The sequence below is a fragment of the Harmonia axyridis genome, chromosome 3, assembly GCF_914767665.1.
Source record: "Harmonia axyridis chromosome 3, icHarAxyr1.1, whole genome shotgun sequence".
Taxonomy (NCBI): Eukaryota; Metazoa; Arthropoda; class Insecta; order Coleoptera; family Coccinellidae; genus Harmonia; species Harmonia axyridis.
Window position 1 is genome coordinate 1,487,996 of NC_059503.1, and position 25,719 is coordinate 1,513,714.

The window sequence follows — 25,719 nt, forward strand, 5'->3', positions numbered from 1 at the left end:
TGTTATGTAAAATGAAATAAATATTTTTCTTCGAAGAGATCAGATAATTATTATACAATTTCCCCAAGTTTATTCTAAACAATTTAATTGGACAAAAATACCTGAAGGTATGGAAATTATTTGGAGAGGATTCAATTTGGCCAATAACGCATCTAATATTTTGATGGTAGTTTAATATCAAGCCAAATAACAGTATGTAAAAAATTTGATTAAAAGACTCAGTTTACAAATTTCAAGAAAAATAAATTAAACCTCCCCAAAATTGGCATGACCCGTACCTTTGGCATGTTGTTGCGCTTCCACTTGTCCCCTTAATAATATTCCACAAACCATGCATTTCAATGTAAAATTATCAACATCTGTGAATTGTCTACTTGATTTAGCATCTTTAGCCAATTGTTCAGCATGTTTCAAAGTTGTTTCATCTTCACTTTGGAACATAGTTTTGATGTCACCATCCTGAAAAAATAAATAATTTAAAATTACATAATGAGATAGATATTACTTTGAGGTTATAACTCAAAAATATTGTTAAATCATTAAATAAAATTTGAAGCCCTAAATTTGTTGCAAGTGATTTAGAGTATTTACAACCTAACATAGCAATAATAATTTAGTTTTATCATTAAGCTCTGTTCAGTAACAAACGAATATTACAGTCAAACAAAAAAACAGAAGCTTACCTTAAAATTCTCCATATAGAGTGGATCATAATGTATACCATCAAACATCAAATAGACCCTGACAGGGTATTTTTGATCTTCTCCAAATCTATTAATGATGCCATTCATTGTATCTACAACAGCAATTTCAATACCATAATGATTGGCCAAGACTGAAAGTTCTATAGCTCCTCCCCATGATGTAGGTTCTTTAATCCATGAACAATATTCGGGGACAGGCTTGCCCAAAATAGCCTCCGAGAAATTTTCGGTATCTTTTGATATTGTTTCAGCCACTAGTTCTCTGAACCATTTGACTGCTTCACCCGAATCGTCAATTTTTCTATTGAGTACAAAAAATAAGCTACTAAAAAGGCAAGAATTGTCGGCAGGCACTACATGCTTTATAAGTATTCCCTGGCAGTTTTCTTGTTCATTTATTGCCTGCAACAATTCGGACGATGACGCTCTCATCTTAAATTCCTCTTCTTGTTTACTCTGAGATTTCTCTTCAATTATGAGAGTCTCGCCAGAGGTAAGGCCACTGGCAGTTAATGTTTGGTTTTCATTGGTAATATCGAATAACTTGGGAGGGAAACCACTAAGAACTTGTAATGAGTGTGCAGTAATATTTGTCAGTGAAGCCAATTCACTCTTCAGTTCTTTAATTGTGCTACCAGGCAGTAAATTGTTAATGATATGATGACCACTTTTGGATTTTACCCTTAAGGCGAAACTTGACATTTTGATAGCATTACAACCTTTGTGAAGGGGAAGTTTGTAATTTTTTTTGACGGATCCATTTATAACCTAGCATTTTCCCAGGAAAACGATAGTTGCGAAAAAACTACGCGAATTTCTATGTTGCAAAAAAGTAGAAATAAAATTACATCCACAATTTGAACTTTGAATATTGTTATGTTTGGTGAATCAAAATTACTTCATATTTCTTGCTAAATAATAGAAAAAAATGAAAGAATTAATTATATTTCCTACAAATGATGGTAGACCAAAAGTCCTTATTTTCCTTTCAAATAACCCACTGACACACTTACAATAATAAAGTATAATACATAATTTCAAACTTTGACCTCTGAGTAATTGAACAAACATCAAAATTTCCCAAGTGATAATGAATACTCCAATAAATCATACGATTTTCCTCTGAAGTAATGGCTGTGAAAACAAGTATTAATCACAAAAACCGTTTGATTTTCCGACAATTGTTGGATAGTGTTAGCTGTACTTATACATATTTACTAGGAGATTTCGAAAAGAAAGAATGTATACTTATAGATCCCGTGCTGGAGCATGCAAAAAGAGATTTCAATTTAGTGAAGGAACTCGGTTTGAAGCTATCTTATGCACTCAACACTCATATGCATGCAGATCACATAACAGGAACTGGATACTTGAAAAAATTATCAGGTTGCAAATCGGTGATCTCCAAAGCTAGTGGGGCACAAGCCGATATTCATTTAGAAGACGAAGAATTATTTTCATTAGGAAATATATGTCTAAAAGTACTCTCTACACCTGGTCATACAAATGGATGTGTTTCTTATTACTGTGAAGAACAACAAATGGTTTTCACTGGTGATGCTCTACTAATAAGAGGCTGTGGTAGAACGGATTTCCAAGAAGGGAACCCCGCAACTCTTTATAAATCAGTTCACTCTAAACTATTCACTTTACCACACGAAACTGTGGTTTACCCTGCGCATGATTACAGGGGAGTTATGTCTTCCACCATTGCTGAAGAGATCAAATATAATTCTAGATTAACAAAAAATATGGAAGAATTTATTGATATTATGAACAATTTGAATTTAGGATATCCAAAACAGATTGATAAAGCTTTACCTGCAAACAAAGTATGTGGATTACATGATATTCCTGAGGATATTTCTCAAAATATTGTACAATAGAGAAGTGATAAAAATTATATAAGCATATTTTTCAAACAATTGTTGAAAGATCGTTTACTAAAACGTAATTCTAAGAACAAATAATATATAATTGTAATTATAACAATAAAATTTTATATTGTTTTCATTAAAATGAATTACCTTTAATATTGAAGGGAAAAAATATATACTATCCATGGATTTCATTGACATGGATATATTTTGAAAACTGTCCCTAAATTGGGTTTTACTTACTCTAGTATATTGTTAGTGCTCAAATTCATCAATAGGGAAGGTATACATACCTGTTTCTATCGATTTTCAAGTTTTACAAACTCAAAAAAAAATTATTATTGCAATATAACTTGTTATGAAAATAATATTGGAAAATTCAAACCAAACCATAGAAAACATTAACTTGATTCCGCTTATCATCAGAACTACCACATTTGAACTATAATTTTCCAGAAGTGTAATAAATGTTTGAGATCATTGACTTCTACAGGGTTGACTGCTTTGCTTACGGCAGAATAGAACTTTGGTTTTTGAGAATGGAAAAGAATTTTTCGTGTTGATCAACCCATTTTTTTTTAAATATTTTGTTAGCGAACTGAAAAATTTGGGATATCTAGAATATTATGCTAAAAACATACCTTACATAGTAAGGTTTATCATTGTAAAGCCTGCAATGATATTACTTTGATCATTTTGTGTGGGTTTTGTGCCTTGTTCTCAATTTTTAAAATCGTTTAGTGTCTTATTCCAGCCTAAGTATTCATTAAACACATAGTAAATATGTGGAAATGTCATAAGTGTGGAAAACCTGTCTATTTTGGTATGTTGAATGTTTCTTTGTCCTTATAATAATTTTAAAATTTTGCTGGGAATTTATAAATAGTATGGTTCAAGTTTAGCTCTAATTTTGTACCTTTAACTCTTTTTTAAAATAGTTGAAAAATATTTTTTCTCTTCAAATTGATATGAAAATTGACCTAATGAATACTTTGAAGCTGAGCGAAAGCAGTCCTTGGGCTACAATTGGCATCCAGAATGTCTAAGATGTGAAGAATGCGGAAAAAGATTAAACCCTGGTCAGCATGCAGAACATAAAGGCGTACCTTATTGCCATGTCCCTTGCTATGGTGCCCTTTTTGGGCCCCAACTTTTTGGACATGGAACAAGGGTGGAATCCCATAAAAGCTTTGGACCAATAAAAGATGTTTCTAAACTTGGCAATGGTCCATCAAATCCGCCCAGATCTGTCATGAACTCTAAATTAAAGGTAATATAGACCATTTTTTTTTCATAAGTATTTCATAAAATTTTTGTTCAGAGCTACAATCAGTTCCATGAAGGAAAAAGTGGAGAAATAAGAAGTAGAGAAGTAAATGGTCGATTGATACTTGAAGGACCCTTAAGAATATATTGGGGAGTACAGGGTGTTATTCATTTGAAGGAAAACGATGATCAACGAACAGTTGTTACTGTTAGAAAGAGAAATTCATGCAGGTAAATACCAAGATTCATTATTTTTCAGTACACTTAATATTTTTTGTAAAACAACCTTTTTTAATCTTGTTTAGATATTCATCATCCATAAATTCAGATTCTGAAAATGATGTTGAAAATATCTCAAGAGATACTAGCTACAACGATTTATCTACTGCATCAGACACGTCTACCGTGGACTCTTTCGATACTAGCAGATGTGACACAGGTATAGAAAGTGGTAGTGATTCAACAGACAGTAGCACTGTTGAAAACAGTCCTACAACCCCACCGCACAATTCATTCCACAAAAGTGTTACCTTACCTTCGAAACTAGACGTGAAACAGATGGAATGGGACGAACTGGATGACCTTCTGCAGGTTGAACGAAGGGTCAGTGAAACCGAGAAGCTGTATCAAACGATGCCTTTGCCTTTACCCTCTCAGTTGAGCGGAGAGAATGGTAGTAAAGAAAATCACAGGTGAGGACTGAAAAGATTGCTGGTTTAAAAAAATTTCCCAAAGGCAATTATCTCTTCAATAGGCTATTTGACACTGAAAAATTATTGACCTTTTGGTAAAATTAATAAATTATTTGAAAAATCTCACTCTGTAAATTTTATGAAACCAAAATGTTTCAGTCCAACTGATACCGAGTGTTCGAGCAAAAGCATCGCAGCTCCGAAAATCCAAACTCCCTCCGACAACCCCAAACATGTAACGAAAGACGACAGTTGGATTCTGAACAGCAACCACTTGAACCGTTCTAGATCAGGTCCGGACTGCATTGGTAGGGCCAGAGACTCTCAGTCTCCAGAATTTGACAGGTCTTCAGTGGCCAGTTTTGACATTTCAACCATGTCCGAATCCCCAGAAGAGGTTATCCGTAGACCCAAAGGATCAACAGCTATCAGACGTAGACCTGGAAAGCGTTTATCTAGAAGCAAGGTGAAACGAAGGTGCTCCATTAATGGGCATTTTTACGATAGAGAAACCAGCTTTTTCACCCCTCCACACGGTAGTCAGATGAGCGTTTGGATAACATCTCTGGTGAACACTCAAGAGGTTATTAATCTCATCCTAGAAAAGTATAAGGTCGAGAGCGATCCAAGCAATTTTGCTCTGTTTATGATCAGAGATAATGGAGGTGAGTTCTGAGTGCTGGGACTTGAAAAATGTCACTAAGTGAGTGCCTTTGGCATTATATCATTGGAATAATTTTTCTCGTAGAACAACGAAGACTGAAAGATGATGAATCTCCATTGTGCGCTAGGGTGATCAGTGGACCTCACGAAGATATAGCGAAATTATTTTTGATGGACGGTCATACAACCCCTGAAGTCAGTAACGAAGTGGCTCAGTTCTTGAACCTTTCTCTGGCAGAATGTAGAGCTATTTTGAATCAGTACTATTCTCAAGAAGAAAGAGAAGTTGCACAGTTAAAAGAGAAGTAAGTTTTGGAAATTTTTCATGAGGCTCTCATTTTACTGTCTAATTTTCAGGTATAAAGAGGAGAAAAGAAGAATCTTACTAAGGATGCAAGACTTTAAAACTAGCACAGGACTCTAAATTTTCTGTAGGTCTTGGTGGAAGGGCTCGCCTAATTACCTATGCTTGAAATCAAAATTTGGTTTTACCATATACCAACTTTATTTTAAAGTTATTTGAAATTTTCTAAATTATATTTTAGTTTAATTCAGTAACTGAACTCCTTTTTATTTGGAGCTCACTACTTTAATTTACTATAAGTGCTTTTAAATAGTCATTTAATGAATTTTTTCACTATACTTAGCTTCTATATCTAACTAAAGAAAAAATCTGTATTAATAATGTCCAGTTGAAATCTGATTTTAAAATTGATAAATTTTATTATTTTTAATCTTTGTTATTATATATTAATTTTGTTTATTATAGAATTTACAGAATCTCACCGTATTGTATAAACGGTATATTATTTGTTGGAGAATATTTAATCAATCTCTCATCCTGCAGTTTCCTTCTACTTAAATTAAATTTATGGAAATACATTAAACAATTGTTGAATGTTTATTACTCTTTTTTTTAAAAATCCTTGAACAATTAATTCAAACAACATGTTAGACCACCACGAATCAACGATCTTGTCGTAACTATCTCATCTACAAATTTGACTACTCCACTTACTTCAACAAAAGAGAAGGACATAATAAGAAATATTATTACCATTCGTATAATGGATTACTCAAATTACAACTAATTATGTTCTAACTAACATACACATTTACAAGTCTTTATAGTTTTTGATGACTGCTGGTTCTTCAGGAATATCGTCGTAAAATTCGAGGTAACCTGCAGCTTTGCCAAAAACTAAGGTACCAGCAAAGACACCGACACCTAATAGCAAATGAAGTGTATACCGTCTGTTCATTGCATCATAATTGGTCTTCCAATCACCCTTAGGTGTTGGCAGTTCATTCATTGATGGGATATCGAAATTTGCTTTTGAGGAATATTTTCTGGTAGCTAAAATTCGAGAAGAAATAGTTTGAACCATTTTTTTAACCTGCTGCAAATGTCACTCACCTTGCCTCACCAGCAAACGAGATAAAAGTCTGGAAGATTGCATTTTCAAAATTTCCAATCTAGATTATGACACAACCCAATTTATATGTGAAAGAAAAATACTTTTTCCCACGTTATGCAACTACCGATATTTAAAATGTCATAATACAATGTCGAATTAAAGTACAGAATTCAATAGCATCATAGAACTTTGAATTTGACGTACATGTATTGATTGATATTTGTTGGGTTCCATGAAAAATAGAATACGTTTTTATTTATGAAAATATATTTAAAACTTTAATATATAATAACAAATGGATAATCTATATTGCTAAACGAGATCGACATACTATACATTTGGTTTATATTTGATTCTTAAAAATCTAACGAATGTATTTTTTGAAATTTTGTGCATATATGCGAATATCGAAAGAAAGACCTCGACAAAACTGCGAATGCATTTCTATTATTGCGTAATAATGTCCCACACCACCCTCAACTATTCTAGCACTGCCTCCTGTTCCATCTCTCCAAGTATTTACCACTTTTATACAAGTTATAACCGTGTCTCCGTAATATTCAATCTGAAATACCCAAGTAAGGAAGAATGATGTAAAAAATAAATAGAATCAACTTACTTTTGAGTAGGCAGTCCAAAATATAATTCCACCTTTTTTCACTCTTTTATGGAAAAGCTCGTTCAAACTTTCTGTATTATTACACTGACCGTCTATTATATCGTAGGAAAAGCCAAAAACATTTTCAATGCCAAGGAGGCAAAGGACTATAGTTATAGTCGACGAAAATTTCATTTTCTGAAAAAAAAACTTCAGAGAAGGGAGAACTAAGCTCACTCTATGTAATTCTTGGAATGGCTTTTTAATATTACTACCTCACTTTTATGCTAAAACTCTATCTAAAAAAATTCGATTGCTTTCAATACCTTAGAAGTACTTTGAACTTTTATTTCACATAAATCATTTATTCTTATCCAAACTACTAATGAATTATGATGATATCATTCGGTTCTTTGTCTAATTGTTAAAAAACCTTCGTTTGATTATCAAATGAATATTGTTATAATCATTCATATTGTTGAAAATTTCAACTATCTCAAATTCGATTTATAATATCCTTTTCATTATAACATGAAACGTCAGCTATAGTTTTATTTCACTCTGAACTTCAGAAAGGGAAGATTAATTTACAAAGTGATTTTCTTCTATTGAACACAAGACAGGTGCAAAGGATTTTTTTTTATTTGGTTTATATGGTGGATGCGCTACATTATAACATTTGAAAAATATGTTTCGCAGAAAATCTGAATATCGATTTCTTATGCGATGGTTCGGTAAGAATTTTTCTTGCCTTATAGGTAGTTTTAGATTAATTATTTATAGAAGTGACAATTTTTTCATCTTACTATTGTAATAATTTGGTGAATACATCCATAATTTCAGAATTAAGATGTAATTTTACGAATATTAAACTAGAATAGGTATAAGGAACCTTCTTATACTTGCTTTGCAATTGATCGATATTGATATTTTCATACATTTTTCGCATTGAGAGAAATCACAAATTATTTTCGCAAACAATTGTGCTTCTCAGTTATCAATGATATCGAACTACCCCATTTCAAAAGAATGGACAATTTTCAACTCTCCTTGACAAGGCTGCGATAGTAATCGATGAAATAACTCAATGAGTCATGAACAACCTCATTTATGTCCATTACCATCATACGAAATTAAAGCAATTTCTCCTTTCACCTATCAGCGGTACCTGTATGAAAACAAGAGATGAGAGTAGATCCCGCTCAACGTTGCCAAGCATATAACAAATTCAGGAGATTTCCCCAAACCATACGATTATAATATGTGTGAGACTTTTAACATTCATGTGCTACAAGACAAGACAGTTCAATGGAATGCATTATGGATCTCAAGTATGGAAATTTAATGAATAAAATGTTAAATGCCCAGGAAAACAACGACAATTTTGCATATATTATGTAGAAGAAAACAAAAATCCCATTCACGTTTTGCACCTATCTTTTATATTCATATTTATTCAAAAGCTATTTGAAAATTATATTATAATGATTACTATTTCATTTCAATCCTTTTTTTATTATTGTCCAGGAGGCTTCATATCAGTTATTTAGTTAATAAAAGTCATTTTAGTACTTTTAGACATTGATTATGCTCCAGTTTTAGAGATTTAGATATTATTTTATTCAATACCTTATTCGTAAATAATTAAGTTATTTGTTACAAAATAGTTCCATGTAAATTTATTCATAATTTGGTACCTGCCCTTTTTTATTAAGAAGTATCGATTATTCTGATTGAAGATTGAACAACATCATTCATAATTTCGAGAATTTTTTTGGTTGAATATTCAGAGATGCGATAGGAATTAATTTGTCATTATGTTGATTTCCAGTAAATGAATATCAATAAATAAATCAGAATTATTCTTCCGATTCGACCAGTCGAACCGACAACGTCGCGCACGTCACGATGTTCCGTGGACACTTGCGCGTTACATCACCCGAGATATTTATCTACCTACTCGATAGTTTTTTGCATTTTTATATCACATCACATCAATCTACGGATCTCCGTCAATCCGATGTGGAAGAGTCGCGTAAAACGGTGGCTGATCTAGTCGAAATCGCGTTGTTTAAACGCCATATTCCAATAGAAATAATCATTCCAAAACATCTGTGATAACCTAACCTAAATGTGAATGTTGTTGTGAGTCTGTGTATGTGCGTTATTCGTTTCCGACAAGAAATAGGAAAGTGAGTGCGACAGGATTATGTTGTAGATGTGCAGGGTGGGTTGTTGACCGATTTCCGAGATGAAAAGCACCTCGGCCGACATCCCCGTGTGGAAGAAAGACCTGGTGGCCCGACTCCGTGCACAGAACAACAGAAGCGCCGGCAACCAGGCGGTAACGGTTCACGGCGGGCAGCTGTCTCCCCCCTATCGAGGCAGTCCCTCCGCCGGTCGAGCACCTAGCAGCAGACAACTTCGTCAAACCAGTGCTGGAATCCGGCCATGCAGCCACGAACGGGCCAGTAATGAGACCAGTGCCGTCGTTGACAAGTGCTCATCCCTGCTGAAGCGCCCCAAACCGTCGAAGATGGTGCAGGAACGCGTGTGGTCCGGCGACTACAATTCCTGGGAGTCCGAGGACGAGCAGAACAGGACGACTTCGGAGAGCGATTCCTCGGAGGAGCTGCACTACGGTCCCGGCATCGTCAACCGGCTGAAGAACAAATACCTGAGCCTGACGTTGAACGGAGATGACCGCAAGAAAAACGGTAGGAACCTGCGGAAAGCGGCGTCTTTGGAGGACATTTTGGACGGGGACGACGTCAAGACAGAGTCGGAGGAACCGCGACGTCAGTTTTACACCGACTCCGGACGTCCGACTAGTAGATACAGCCGGCCCAAGAGGGACATGAAGAGGGCCAGGTCGATGGAGGCTATATCCAGGTTCGAGAGCCTTATTTCCCCACCGCCACCGCCGTCCATGCAACCGGACAGTGGCAGGCCTAAGTCTATGCACGAATACCTCCTTATCGCAGACCTGGAGGAAGGAAGTGACAAATGCAGGAAACCGGGAGATAACGCGGAAAATGTAGAGAAGAACGTAGGAATGTTCGCGATCAGTTACGCTCCTCGTCTCAACCGTCCTAAGAGGATAGCGCCCGTTATGAACGAACGTGAAAAACCCCCTGCTGACGTGGTGAAGCAGGCCAAGATGATTTTCGAAAAACGGCCGGAGCAGAGGACCAAACCTCCGGCCAGTACGGGCGAGGTTGCGGCCAAAGTGGCCTCCTACAAGAGCATCATCGTCCAGTCGAAGCAGGCCAAGAAGCCTCCGGTGAAGACCAAGCCTCCTGCCAGTTTTCTAGCCAAGAACGGTGATGCCCCAAAGCTACCCACCGAAAACGGCGACGCTGTCAAGCCTCCGGCCACTTTTATCGCAAAAAAAGGCGACGCCGTGAAACCAATCGTCGCCAGCAAACCATCTGCAACTAAAAACGGTGAAATCGAGAAGCCTTCAGCTGTCTTTTCTACCAAGAGGGGCGACGCCTGCAAGCCTCCACCTGTCAAATCGAAAATCCTCGTCGAAAACGGCGACGCCACCAAACTTGAAGACATCAAGCCTCTACCGACCGAGAATGGCGACGCCCCGGATGGCGCCAAACAGGAGTCGCCCAAAGGGGCGACGCCCGAAAACGTCGACCCGCCGAAAATAGCCCCCAGGATCAGGGCGACGTCCAGGAAGGTTCAGACGCCTCCAACGTCGCCAACCGAGGAAATCAAGACCATCGAAGGCGACGCCTCCATGTTGGCGGCGCCCAAACCCGACGTTTCCCTGGTCAAGACCGTGGATCAGCTGGACCGTTTGTGCCACACCCCCGACCTCATCATGACCGTCGGTCCTGCCGCCGTATCGACGCCCAGCGATAACGACGCCGTCTCCAACGAGTGTTTAAGTGCGAAAAACAAAGACGAAGTGACCGTGCCCATTACGGAACCCCTAGAACTGATCATAAACAATCGGTCTTCGCCTCCCTTGGTCGAATCCCCCAGGATAAGTCAGATATCGCCGATACCGGCGGTGTCGAAGAGGAAAGTGGTGAGTCCACCCATCAGGGTGCAACAAAAGGACCCGGTGGTGTTGGAGAAGAATCTCATCAACGCCGCGAAGAGTTTGGACGCGACCAGGACTGATCCGTTCGCGGGTAAGAAGGTGAGACGGCCGCCTAGGGAGCCGGAGACGAATTCGATAGTTTTTAAATTCACGGATCGCAAGGACGTGCCGGATTATGTGCAGAACGACAGGAGTAGGACCGCCGTTAGGCTGGAGAGACCAAAGGTGAGTTTTTTTTGTGATTAGAAGGGTTTACAGGGTGTTGCGTTGAGAAGAAACAGAAAGTCAATAGCACTTTGAATTTGAGTGTCTCGAAGAGGTTCCTTTTGTACTCAAGAAAGAATTTTATCCTTGAATTATGATTTTACCTCTTGAATATCAAAATATTGATGATTCTTTTCTGAATATAATATGCAGAGAAAAGAGTATAACTGAAATAACAATAATCAAATTTCTAAATATTTCATCTTTCAAAATCAATAATGTTGTAGCAAAACTACTGTTGAACGGCCACTTGGTTTTCCAGATCCTTCCTCCATAGTTTTTTTTTTTTTTATCGAATGTTTATGTCTTAGGATAAGAGGTTAGGTTATTTGATTGTTTTTATATTAGTGGAAGTTTGTAGCACTCGACATTGAAGTACATAATGGCCTTCTTTCTCTTTTTCATTGATAATATACCTTTCTTCATTATTTCAAAGACCTTTGTAAATAAGGAAAAAAGCCATTATAAATACGCAAATTTTTGAAACCTGCTTGGCAATAATGAATATCATTAAGTGAATGTCTCTTCCAATTCAAGAACCAAAAGCAGTATAATTAAGTTAAGATGGCCAACACCTTTCATATTCAATCGGATTCAAGGCTATTAAAATTCAAAATCTTGTGCAATATTTATTTGACGATTTCCGACTAATCACTGTGCCTAAAATGAGTTTCAACTTCTAATTGAAAAAACTCATATTTCGTTTGAATCCCGATCAATTCCAATTTATCTCTTCAGTTCACTTATGACAAATTGCTGAATAGTGTTCATTTCAGTCGATAAAGTTTATCAATTATCCAAGTTACGATAGCCAACGTTACTTTGAATTGAGTATAATAAACGCAATCAAATTGGACTTTAATTTGTCTGGGCAACAGTAATGAATGGTACTTTGAACAATGTAAATAAACAAAGGCTAATAAGAATGTGAAAGGAAGCAAATATTACACTGGGCTTTATTATTTTCTTTATCTTGTAGAATATTTCTGCTTGAGAGAAACAAACATTGCAAAAAGTTTTACTCTATGGAATTCTCGATGAAATATTACTTCCTTTCAAAGCCTTCTTTTTCAAGACTTCGCGGTAAAAATATTGTATTCATAATTATTATATCAATAAATGTACGCAATTTTATAATAATGTATTTCCAAGTTCTTCTACTTTGATATTTGTTTTGATTTTTGCCCTCAAAATTCATGAATCGTGATCTGGAGCTATTTTATAATAATTTTATAATCTAGCAACCGATTTTGTACTGAACATGTAAATTTTCTAAAATTTCTGGGTTTTGTACATTCCAAAACGTAAACTACTCGTAATGTATGAAAATTTTAGATTAATTAAAAAAAATGTTTTTTCAAAAGGGTATTCTTGTAAGTAATTAGAACACAATTACAACACCTTGAAATTAAAAGTTATAAAATATGCTGATGAAAGTTCGATTGAAGTCGTCAAAAAATTGTAGTTCTTAGATTTCGTATGCGAAACAAAAAGTTTCCTACTTTTCATATTAAAGGGACTAGAATTTTTCTAAGACTTATCAAAATGCAATCTAATTGTAGATAACTCTAAATATAACAAATATTTCACAATGTGCCGATGGTGAAAGCACATAGTCGTCCAGCCCTATTCAAATATTTGATCTTGTGATCCAAGTTTCTACAAATTCCATAAAGAAAAGTCACCGTAAGATAAACTAATTACACAATAACGTGTTAAAATCTTCTTCAGTCAATTCGACTGACTAAATACGTGACAAAATATGGATAAATCGGTCATAGATATTGCACGTAAAACTGAAGTTGCCCATTTCATAGAAATGCGTTTATTCTGCAAGATATCGAACACAAAACAATCCTTGATGGTCACGGTATAATTATGTGCTGCAAGGAAGGTCTCAAGAATGCCAAATTGAAGCGAAGGTCGAAGGAGATTAATTAAAAATAAGATAAAAAAATTATCTTCTAACCATTTAATAAAATAATGAGTTATAATGGAATTCTAATGTACCTGAATGAAAATCGAGGTTACTTTTTCTTTCGTTTTATCTTCCGATAGGACTCTGAATCCCCTAGCCATATCAATTCCAATAGAAAATTCCTACTAGACGGAATATCCGATTTATTATTTACCCTTGAACACGTACGTCCTCCTTCGATCTGAATGTTATCTGACGAAAATCAATAGTTTCATCTAAACTGAGTCGTCGTCTTATTTATCAATGATTTCGTAAATCTACATTTACACAATGAGGATTAGGATGCGATTAAAAGTAGATATGGGAAAGGCTGGATATCCAACATTTTTTATTGATAAGCTTGATAAAATGTCAATTTAGACATTTGGAGAGATTGGGTTGAAGATGAGATGCATAGAAAACCATTGGGTTGAAGAGAATTGGGCTTTATACAGGGCGTTCCACTATTGAAGCGACGCTCTATTACGGTTAAGCGATGAAACTATCGAATTTTTTTGGGCACAGTATCATTAGGCTCCATTAGAATTACATTCTCAAATTGTTTGAAAGTACTTAGCTTCAAAATGAATGATTTTATTTGAATGAGATTCTGAAAATTCAATAAAAAACAGGTGTTCCATAAGAAAAACGGTCATTTAGACTTTTTCGGTACACCCTGTATATGTCCAAACAATTTGACAATGCTAATGATACTGTGTCGAAAAAAAAAAGAAAATTACATCGCTCAACCGTAAGAGTCGCGTCTATGGTGGAATACCCTGTATCCATGTGACGGTGGAAATTACTGATGTATATTACTGTATTTTCGATTATTTGGGATTTTTATTAATTTTGATTCGTGAAACATCTTATCCGTATCTATGTTTGTCATTTTGAAGGAATTTCATCTAAAATTTCCCAATAAAATTATTGACACATACTGACATTACTAATGTAAAACCACATAAACGTCAATCAGTTCAAAATGGATCTGTCAAACTTCTTGTCAACATTTGAACACAACATCTCGGAGTACAGAACCCATTCAAATTTTTTTTCTATGATACAATCAAGGGGTGTGCTAAATTGAAAACTGTCGTTTTTCAAATGCTCCGCACTTTGTATGCCATCAGGTTCTTGATCGATTCCTAAACACTTTCGCTGTTGCATTGTGAGCAATAACTTTCTTTCACATATTTCCCGACGGGTTAGGAAGTGACCTGCATAGCATAAGTAATGGTACGTCGACTCCTCATGCAAATTTCCGTGTGGTCGATGGTAATTATTCATGAGCTCGGTGCAACATGTAATACTTGAACATTATTAGATCACAACCAGATTAGATCGAGCGAGTCTGGAATCGATCGGATCGGAACGCACCCTCGTAGTTTTCTGTGACCGATCGGGTCACAGATGAATTCGATCAAATGCGTAATACGCTCTATTAGTGTGACGTCACACACCGCCATTTTTGGTTCTCCTGTCAGGGTTCGGAATCCAAACAAACAAATTGTCTTTCAAATTAGTACGTTGTCGTTGAAGGAATTGGCTTATTTTGATAAATAAGATTATTTAAGGAACGATTTCACTATTAATTGTTAGGTAGAAGGCACGAGATTAATGCCAGTAAGTTCGAACTTGAAGTTCAACTAATAAACACGGCTTTTTACAAAATCTGGGAAATGATACAGGATTTAAACTTACTGGTATTAACCTCGTTACTTCCGTCTATCAATTAATACCGAAATCGTTCCTCAAATACTCTTATTTATGAAAATAAACCAATTCCTTCAACGACACCGTACTAATTTGAATGACAATTTATTTGTTTGGATTCCGAACACTGACAGGAGAACCAAAAATGGCGGTGTGTGACGTCACATTAATAGAGCGTATAGGCCTTTGATTCATTACAACCATTGACAACCGCTTCTAAACAATGTAACCTGTCTAAAAATAAATCCTTTTATTTCACCATTGTCGCACTATACTTATCATAAACATCTTTGACATTTCTGTAATAATATCAACCATGGCCGCCGTGACTTATTGAAATCATAACATCATCTAGAAAATCACGTATAAGTTCTGGTACCTTCCCAAAAACGTTTCAATTTATCGTGCAAGACTAATGCCATCGGTCACACTTTCTGAACATTCCTCTCATATGACTAATTTTTACCGTAACTCCCAGGTCCCATCGCAACGCGAATTCTGCCATCCTCCTCTCTGGTCTCGGAGCACCACAGATGTGTGACCCAAATCGAACAATCAGCCAGCTTCTGTGCGTGATCCGCGGCTACGTTCCGAGATGATGCCTCTAGGCGTCTCAAGTTTCCGGGAAACTCAACATAATTATAATTGCGACCTGAATTGTTTTGTACCGCACAAACGTATTATTTCATAAAATGTTGGGAGATGTAAATGTTTTACTAGGTAGCCAGACCTTTCACGGTTGCTGGGACGTAATGATGATTATTACGTTTTTACCTCTAACCCGTTCTACGATTAGAGAAGTTGTTCGTCGGATGGGACGAGAGTGAACTGTTTGAACAGACTAATTAGCGGAAGAAGAATATTTATGTATAGGGTGTTGGCTTAGAATATTCTATGTTCTAAGGGTGTTGGTTAATCAGTACTACCATAGAGTAATAATAAAGATAGAGGGAGTATACGCAAATTTTACATGACCTCAACATGGTTAGATTACGTTGTCGGATTGTGATTTTCGAATCCACAATTTTACTATATCGTTATGAATGTATATTATATTCAATGAAATATATTTATTTGAGTGATTCCCGATTAAATAATCAAATTTGATTATTTGGAATCCGATATTTTTCCTTATTGTTGAATTTATAATAAGCAGAATATTTATTATTTTCTGTACCTACCAGCTGAAATCCAAGGTTTGGCAACTTTTGCTCTCCTAGTGTCATCGATTATTTCACGTCGTTTGGCGCGCTTGAAGTTTCTTTTCTGAATTTCTGATATGTTTAATTATTTATTTCAATATATTTTGAGTTGATTTGAAACGTTGATTTACTATGGGACATAAAAAGTGCGTTCTTTGTGGAGAAACTCGCAAATTGAGTGAAATATCGTATCACTGATATGTTTTCATTTCCGCGCGCTTCATGTCAAATTTGATAGTTCATGTTGGGGACAAAATTTGCTTACTGAAAATGACATATGCTTCCTCTATCTATGTTTATTACTCTGAGAAGATTCCTGATGTCAAAGGAAACACTTTTTTTTAACATTTTTTTCCGATTCGACTTGGTTGAAAATATAAGATGTAAAACCACATAAAACGTCAATTTGTTCAAAATGGACCTGTCAAACTTGAAATCCAGGCTGTTGTGAATCCCTAAAAAATATAATTTTTAGTTATATCTCGCAAATGGAATGGAATCGAAAATTCCACGAAAAAAAGTGACTGTTTCCAAGTCGAACGTATATATTTTTGCTGGGAACGAGTTCTGAATTCACGCTTCCTCTAAACTGAAGAGAGAAAACGTTGACTGACTAGAAATGCGATAAATGATCATCAGACACTAGCAGTGGAATACATTAATAATTACAGTTTCCTCTTATAAATTATACATTTGCCTTCCCGTTGAAAGAAATTATAACAAGACTTTATTTATGGATCCCGCTTAAGACCTGTTTGGATTTTATTAATTTGCTTTGTAATTTTCTTTGGAATCAATCTATTACCGTAAGTAACTATTGAGAAGATTTAATCGATATTTTATGTAGTTGAAATAACTTTCCTTTCGAGGTAGCAGTTTTTGAAAAGTCGAATAGGATTGAATTGTTGCCCTTGGAGACCATGACACTTTATAGGTATTCGCGAAATACAATTTATCGTGTGACATTGTTGTCGGTTAGTTCAGCAAATTGTGGGTTCTGATAATACGATTCGGCATGAACGTTTGAATGGTTTTTGATATAAACAAACCAAATTTCAATGAACTCCGTTCTGATCAGGCCAAAGAGTAATAAAAATATATGTTTATTACTCTGAGGTTCAGGCAAATTGGGCATTTTTTATCGATGTTTTGCTTGGATTTTCTACGGTTCTGAAGATGCAATTTTGCAACAAACTTGAAATTATTATTGTACATCTTTACGCTAAATTTGCAATCTATTGGATCTGTTATCGGTAGTAATACCCCAAGGACATTTATAATTATTCAAAAAAATGTATGAAAAACAGACAGGTTGTAACAAGCTTGAGAAAGTTGTTAAAAATTTTTTGATCATTTTTCAATGTTCAAGGGTGTCTAACTTTTTCTGAAGTTAACAATTCAACTAACATTTTTTTGAGGACATCCTTCGATGTTTAATCGCAGGAATTTATTGTCACTCTATGATGACTTCCACTGAGAAATAATCTCATTGACATGTTAACGTCTAGAGTCATCATACAATTAAAATAGCAATTCCATCTAGCGGTATCGCAAACGGAACTAATTATGATTGTGTTTATAACAGTGGCTGAAGAATTTGCTCCAAATGAAAACTCTTGCTCTGACGGCATCAAGAAGTTCATCTTCAAAGTACAGTAATAAAGTGTTCCTACGTAATAACCTCAATAATTAAATAAATTCCCCGAATATCTTCTATGCGTATAACGCATAGACATAGATGTCAAGATCTCATAAGATAAAATCATAGAATAGGTCTAATTTGTTGACATCCTCATATCAATGACAGACCCGTTTCGAAATATTCGTATGTGATAAATACGGATGTGCCTAATTGAGATTTAATAACGGTTCCACACTGGCCACTCGAAATCGTTGGATTTTTTCCATGTTATCACAGGGAAAATGGGTGAATCACTTTAAAGTATGAATAACGACGATATCCTGTACGAAAGTTCAATTACGATGGGGGAAAGCAGCCTACCGCTGTTGCCAAACGGAGCGAATATTCCTGAAACCGGTGATTTCTCAATTCCAGACGTTTATTGACAGAAAATGGACGTTTTGTTGCATCCTTTGCGGTACAATGGAACAATATCGCTTTGCAATAATTCCGATAAAACCGCGGATGTGCGTATCGAAAAATAAACCAAAGACTTTCACTTTTCGAAACAGTCCATCGTTGAGGCAATTTGACAGTGTTCCTCTGGTTCACGCTCCAACAAATCCATACTTCTTCGCCAAATAGACCGAATAAAGCATAATTGCTGACTATTCTTATTTTTCCCGATTAAAATCGATGACTTTCTATGATCTGTCAAGGGTTTATGCATCGAAAAGCGTACCTAATTTTTTCACGACCTTGCTCGCTTCATACCTGGGGTATATTTATTTTCCAGTTGCTAAATGACTTCGAGTTTTTATACTATTTAATTATATACTTGCGGAGTAACACACGCAATGTCTGATTAAATACACAGCTTCGGCATAGCAACGTATTCGTATAATCGGGAGCACAGAAAAATAATTGCGTACGACTTTAACAACATAAGACAGAGCGTGATGAGACCATAGAAAAAAATTCAATTATAACTGGTTAATTTGCTGAAGTAAAAACTCTTCAATTTATTCCGGTATCTTACGGTTTTGATTCTCTTTTAATTTATTGGTGAAATGGGTCTAGAGATCGAATGTTAATCGCATGAGAACGAGGCACAATTCTCCATACACCGATATGAATAAATAATCGAATAAATAATGGAATAAACTCATTTGTAATGACAGACAAAGAGTCGGCCTCGAAGGTTAATGACATAAACATTCCTGACCACGATAAACAATCGGATGCGACCCAATTAGTGAGCATAATCTGCGAATTGCCAAGTTTCGGTTTTTACCGTTTTTTTTCCGAAATGTTTACGTCTCAAAAACTCGGTCATCAGTAATTCAACATTGTTATTATACATGACTTATGAATTCCCCGTTTGAAACGTTTTATTTCTATGACCTGTATTCAGGGCTGTGCAAAAATTCTGTCGATGTTGCGCCTCGAGGATATTCTATGATATTAGGGGTATACATCAACCACAGATTTAATAATTGGGCTGGGTATATTTGTTTGTCGATATTGGGTCTATAATTTGAGGAATGTACACCAACCAAAGATATATTTCATGAAATTTTCTTTTGTAGGTTGGCGAAGGTGGCATTATACTTCTACCAGGAGCGTCCATTGATGAATCTTTCACGGATGAGGATGAAGAAATTAGGAAGTATCTTGAGGCTCCTCCTAGTCCGTGCGATGTTACTTTCATCAATGATAATGTTTTGATAGATGGAAAATCTAGCATCAATCAGAAGACGAAAAAGAATCGAGTAAGAATTATTATATGTTATTATTTTAACTTAATAATATTTTCATGATATGAGAACGTGTTGAAAAAATCGAACTTTAATTACATAGTTGTGGTCTTAATGAGAACAAAATTGTAAATAGTCTGATTATTTGGTACTTTCATTTAAAGATGCTGATATAATTAGACTGATGTTTAGAAAGTTGCGTCTATTTTGAAGGACTTGTAAACTTTAATTGGTTCGATGTTTTTTAAGTAAAAAATGGAAATATTTTCGATCGCATATGTATGTATTGTCTGTTCCTACTTATCTTCATTGATTTACGGTAAGAAAGCACCTACTAACGAATGAAAGTAACTCTCAGAGCACTCCGAATGAGATTTATAGAAACTGTATCAGTAACGAAAGTAGCAATTTTTAACAATATCGCGGAATTATCTGATTAATGCGAACTAGTTTATATAACTCTCACCTACTTTGAGTCATAGAACTACCACTTAACGGCTAACTGGGTTATTTGCAGGAATTCATAAATTCACTGCTTGTCGTTTCAGAACCTCAGGGGTTCCGGCTTCATTTCGTATACGACGCAAGTTTTTGCTTGCATTTTCCAATTAGATATCCAAAAAATATTTTCAAATACGTCAATGTTGCGAAAAAACGCCTCGTGTCAAATACGCACAGACATGCATCAACGATTCTATGATTCTACCCAATTCTATGTATCGAATGGCAATAATGCGTTACATTAATTATTCAATTGTCAACCGTGAGACTGAATCATTTCTATGATTGTTCAATCAAAGGTCAATTTCTCGCTGAATATTCCACTTTCCAATCAGAATTTTACGCATTTGAATGAATTCACAACTTTCCTTATTATTCAAATCGAATCTAATCTACAATTTTCCTCACCAGTTGTCTTGCGTAATTTTTCGATATAGTTATATATAATTAATAAATGTTTTTCAGTTATTTACGTTACGTTATGAGATAACAGGTGCTTTCCCAATATTTCCTCCCAATCTAGGAGGAAACGCCAATCAGTCGAATTTAGTTCGCTAACTACTGTTTAAAATTAACCGCGTCCTCTTGTTCTGTAGGAGAGTGAAACACATGTCCATTGTTTCAGATGAGGATATCGTTCGTAGAATCTGGACCGGATGTATTCGAGTACCCCTCGGAATCATCTCTTATGGTAGATGGGTCCCCTACAGCGATACCATCCGCTCCGCCAATGACAGGTCACACAGTTCCTAATCTTTCTGGTGAGTAAAATTTGGTTTCGACCAATTCACATTACAAAAAAAAAAACTTACGATGATATCTATGGTTTACGGATATCTGTCAATATGAGTTTATGGTTGAACACAGAATAACATGACTTTTTGGTTCTCTCATTTTTGGCCTTCGCGAATTAGTTCAATTTTAGTCAGGATGCGATCATTATTCTAATATTATCGTTTTTCCTATCGATATTGAAACGGCTTTTGCGTAGGTTGTGAGCTCTTCAACATATGTTGTTTGTACATCTTGATATCTGTTGCTTTTTCGATTATTCCACTTGTAACCAACTGCTGATTATGCGTTGGATTTTATCGACATCATCGTTAAACAAGTGTAAAAGCAAGAACATTACCTTCCACATAAAATGTTCTTAGCGACTTTGAAATGTGAAGGGGCAAATGAAAACCAATTTTATTACAGGTGCTGGTAGACTCTAAAATAATTGGATTTTTCTTGAGGTCCGCTAAATAATGAATTTATTTGTCGCCTAATTATAGATAAGGTCAATTTTAAAATTAGATAGGTCGTAGCTTAGCTTTGGTTCGAGTTTAGACAAGGTACAGAAAATTTTATCATCACTTTTTGGATGAAAAAAATGTTTGGTTCCTGATTGGCGAATTTGAGTTGAGATTTTGTTGATCTAATTAGATAAATATAACCTTCAAGATTGACATGATATAATTTCTCAAAAAAAAAAAAAAAAAAACTGAAAAGAATATGTGCTTTTAGTTGTATTCAAACAAAATATACAAAATAGTTTTTATACACTAATAATTAGAATTTGTTGAAATATAACTCCATTAATAAAAAACTACAGTAAAAATATCGATCAGTTTGTATGATTATCATACTCGTTTGGCACTGTTAGAAATTGGAATCAATCAAGGGTCTATTCTTGTCACCCATAACTTATCACAATTGAATGCTCCACCAATGGTAGCTGCCCACTTTGGTCATCTTATAGGCCTATCTTTATCCAAATAATTCCTTTCTGTAGGTCTCTTAAAGTTTCTTGGAGGAACAGGTGGTGCGTTCTGTAGTCCTATATTTTCGTAATCGAAGAATTTAATTAGGTCCTCCGGGGAGTTTGGTGAAAAGGTTGTCCAACTAGCTCTGTTGTTAGCTGATGTAACTGACGGTATTGTAGGTAGATTACTCAGCGTCATTCTTCTATTGGCAACTGAAGAATTTGTGTTGCCGTAAAGGTTAGTGTAGTTCCTCCCGATTTGCAGAGACTTCTGGTTGGCCCTCCTCCTTTCTGTGGTCGTTTCTATGTAATGCTTGACTGCCAAGTAGACAAATTTATACTGGGCCTCTGTTTGGACCATTCCAGACCTCTGGGACCTCACCATCTGAACAGTCTTCTGTATGTCTATCTCGCTGTTGAGTCCATGCGTCTTCAAGTAGTCCAAGATCATGTCTATCACGATGAAGGTGCCAGTTCGACCAATTCCAGCGGAGCAATGGACCAGCACAGGTCCTGGGCCATTGCCTTCCAGATATTCCAACTTGATATTTTCATACCGTTTGTTCACTTCCTGTAGAAAGTTCAAGACACTACCTGGATCGGAGGGGACTCCATGATCTGGCCAAGCTTGAAAATGGTAATGAAAGACTGTCCGTTTGTTCTCCCCAATGGTTATAGAGAATCTCCGTAAGGTATAGTGAAGATATATGACCTCTTCTATGCTTTCTACAATGATTTCCCCATAAGTTTCTGTTTTGTCTTGGTCTGGCCAATATTTTTCACATTTTTTCTTTCCTCTTTCTGTTTCCTTGGTGGTCATCACTATAACCCGACATTTTTCTTGCCAAACCATGTACCAAAAATCTCTCAAGGTATCCGGAAGACATCCTTGAGTAGCTATGTAGGTTTTCCCAGTGAATTCTAAATTTTCATATATTTTGTTACTACTTGTAATGCTAGTGGTGTCGTTGCTCCAATTTATGTAATTTGCATTTATATAGTCCGATTCAAAAAAGTTTTTAAGTTTCACTCTTGTATGGTCGAAAGGCAGTATGTTCTTATATTTGTTTTTGTGTTTATTTTCCAATTTTGAACCTTCTTCTCTGGAATACAGCAGTTTAGATTCTTGCTGTTGAAGAGACTCGAATTCTTCTCTGAAACCAACTTCTTTGGTGTTATTCTCCCTTTGGAGTTCCCTGACTCTAGAGCAAATACCTGAAGCATTTATTTTAGTCGCATTGAATGGGTGCTTCAGATGTACAACAAGACCTGTTGTCTCTACCATTGGGTTATTTCTGTAATAGTCTATAAGTTCAGTCAATGTGCTGAATTTCTCTCCTCCACCCACATCGTAATAGTTGTCTTCAGTTGATCTTATTTTGATATGTGTCACTTTATCATTTATTCTCACAGATAAAACGAAATCTCCAATTTTCGATTGGCTTTCCCTTACCAAAAAACTCCCACTCTTGCCTCTTTCTCCAAGAAGGGCTTCTGCATTTTTACCTGTCAGGTTGCCGTGAAACCATCTTTGGGTTGTGGGGTCTCTGCTTAGAAGGGGGTACTTAAGTTCTATCACATCCCCGTTTTTCTCCTTGAGTTGTCCGCGGTTTTCCATATAGTGCTCGACAAGCTCAGAAAGGGTGGCAAATTTCTCACCACCGTAAAGATCAAGAAAGTCCCCAGAATTCTGTATTCTTATGTGTGTTATTTGGTCGTGTCGTCTTACAGAAAGAGTGAAATCTCCGGGATTGTTTAAACTAGGCCTTGCTAAAAAGCTGCAGTCTACTCCTCTTTCCATAAGTAATTTCTCAGCTTCAGGGCCTGATAAGTGTGGCCAAAACCATCTTCTAGAGTGCATTTTTTACTAGAGAAAAATTTCGTTTTTTTTTCAATTATATAATAGTGTGAACGTAACAGTGTAAAACGGAAAATCAGTCTATAGTTATTAGGATATGTTTTTTATTCATGGTTTTTTGTTTTCCTAGTTCAAAAATATGTAAATACCCGTATTCAGTTCCTTTTCCCTGATTGTTTTGGTTTTTTGACAGAATGAAATGAAGTATGGTGTTCTTCTTCTTTCTTGACATTTGGTAAGCGATTGATATTAACCCCCAAGTTCAGGGCCGTAATAAGTCATAATTGTTTGAAATACTGAACAAGTTGCTTTTATTAGTTATTTATTTTATTCTTGTTAAGTAAGAGTAGGCAAGGCTAGTCAACTTCCAGTAACGATTTAGAGTTCAAGTTCAAGCAAAATGTTCTTTAGACTCGTGACATTGCATTGTGCAATTGGTAGATTAAGTTAGCCTTGGCCAGTGGATGAAAACTGAATACAATTGCGTCTATTAATGAATTGATGTTATTCTTGTTGAGCTTGCGTAGGTACTTTTGATAGATACATTTACTTGATTATCACTGATTGAATTGAAACAGGACAAAAGTAGTAGGATTATAATTTTTTTCAAAAACGCACTTTGTGAATATTATTGTTTTAATTTGGCATTTTCCTGATTTGCTTAGAAATTGTTTCTCTGTTGAATATGGTACATAGATATTCTTAAAAATAGCCATTACTTTTTAGATTATTGTGTTTGATAGTTTGTATATCAATTTTCCTGTTTCAACAGGTTCATACCTGGCTAATTACATTCCCAAAGCAACAGAAGAGTTCCAACCAGGCGTGACTAGAAGTACACCTCCCTCGACCACGCCCCCTACCAAACAAGAGCCAATGGAAGAAGAGCTCCTGCTTGAAGAAGTCGATCAACCTATAACATTCAGTGCTGGAACCAATTCAGACATGTTATTCTAGGTTGAAATTTCCATTTTCAACATTCCTATTGACATATTTTTTTAAGATCGAGAGAATAAGTTCAGGGATGCCTAATCTTCAGCTCTGTGAGCTCTGGACAAATGAGAGAATGTCAATTTCTTTTCGTCGTGTTGCTGCCACAAGTTCTCGATGGACAGACTGTAGAACTGCAACAGAAGAACGAAATACTGCCTGCTGCTTTCGACTATTTTTGCCGTATCTTGTGTTACAATGTCGAAGTAATCACAAGCTATCAATCACAACTTTATGAATTTTACAGTGATGTATAAGTAAAGGTTTTTTATTATTTTTATTTGTATTTATGTATTACTGTGGTATTAGGTTAATATCTTCTTGTATGTCACCGTCGTGATGTGCTGTGAATTCAATTTACGTTCACAATTGCCTTGTGAACTCAAAAGAACACCAAAATGTGCGATAGGTTGAACCTCTTTTGTTCCGGAATTTTGTATATATTGTGAGGAAAGATTGATTTGAAACTGTTTATTTGAATGTGAGCAAATTTTAATTCCGTTTACATCACAAAACGATGAAGCGTTTTTGTTGAGATAATCAACGCTTGTAATGATAGACTTATATTTAAGATTGAAGATTTTAGCTGTGATTATTGATTTTTGCGGACCAATTTATTCATTTTAATCCATATCGCTTTGACATATTCACAAATGAAGCATTTATTAATCGATACCGATTTTTTTCTACATGTGTATATTGTATTGTCGTTTACATTTCTTTTGGATTAAAATTTTTTGCTGCAAATGAAAAAATTCTTTGATTCCAATTACTTGACCTGATTCCTTAGTCATTTTTTTTTTTTTTGAAACATTGAGGTTGATAATA

The 25,719-nt window shown here is 35.6% G+C and overlaps 6 protein-coding genes across 6 annotated transcripts; 3 read left to right on the forward strand and 3 right to left on the reverse strand.

The window, feature by feature from the left end:
• Nucleotides 1-153: 153 nt before the first annotated feature.
• LOC123676630 (ubiquitin thioesterase OTU1) lies at nt 154-1,667 on the reverse strand. The gene is made up of 2 exons (XM_045612705.1): nt 684-1,667; nt 154-459 (listed from the first exon to the last, which is right to left on the reverse strand). The coding sequence occupies exons 1-2, from the start codon at nt 1,404-1,406 to the stop codon at nt 247-249; spliced, it is 936 nt and encodes a 311-aa protein (XP_045468661.1). The 5' UTR covers nt 1,407-1,667; the 3' UTR covers nt 154-246.
• Nucleotides 1,668-1,700: 33 nt separating this feature from the next.
• On the forward strand, nt 1,701-2,713 carry LOC123676631 (persulfide dioxygenase ETHE1, mitochondrial). Its single transcript, XM_045612706.1, has one exon. The coding sequence runs from the start codon at nt 1,835-1,837 to the stop codon at nt 2,588-2,590; it is 756 nt and encodes a 251-aa protein (XP_045468662.1). The 5' UTR covers nt 1,701-1,834; the 3' UTR covers nt 2,591-2,713.
• Nucleotides 2,714-3,044: 331 nt separating this feature from the next.
• LOC123676629 (ras association domain-containing protein 4) lies at nt 3,045-6,104 on the forward strand. Its single transcript, XM_045612704.1, has 7 exons — nt 3,045-3,404; nt 3,580-3,851; nt 3,903-4,078; nt 4,153-4,539; nt 4,699-5,204; nt 5,288-5,507; nt 5,560-6,104. The coding sequence occupies exons 1-7, from the start codon at nt 3,365-3,367 to the stop codon at nt 5,624-5,626; spliced, it is 1,668 nt and encodes a 555-aa protein (XP_045468660.1). The 5' UTR covers nt 3,045-3,364; the 3' UTR covers nt 5,627-6,104.
• LOC123676633 lies at nt 6,091-6,792 on the reverse strand. The gene is made up of 2 exons (XM_045612707.1): nt 6,620-6,792; nt 6,091-6,559 (listed from the first exon to the last, which is right to left on the reverse strand). The coding sequence occupies exons 1-2, from the start codon at nt 6,660-6,662 to the stop codon at nt 6,318-6,320; spliced, it is 285 nt and encodes a 94-aa protein (XP_045468663.1). The 5' UTR covers nt 6,663-6,792; the 3' UTR covers nt 6,091-6,317.
• A 2,368-nt stretch (nt 6,793-9,160) lies between these two features.
• On the forward strand, nt 9,161-25,646 carry LOC123676634 (titin). The gene is made up of 4 exons (XM_045612708.1): nt 9,161-11,503; nt 19,628-19,810; nt 20,922-21,057; nt 24,674-25,646. Exons 1-4 carry the CDS (start codon nt 9,470-9,472, stop codon nt 24,856-24,858), a joined length of 2,538 nt encoding a protein of 845 aa, XP_045468664.1. The 5' UTR covers nt 9,161-9,469; the 3' UTR covers nt 24,859-25,646.
• Nucleotides 21,784-24,070, reverse strand: LOC123676635 (tyrosine-protein phosphatase corkscrew-like). The gene has a single exon (XM_045612709.1). It carries the CDS (start codon nt 23,902-23,904, stop codon nt 22,030-22,032), a length of 1,875 nt encoding a protein of 624 aa, XP_045468665.1. The 5' UTR covers nt 23,905-24,070; the 3' UTR covers nt 21,784-22,029.
• Nucleotides 25,647-25,719: the final 73 nt, after the last annotated feature.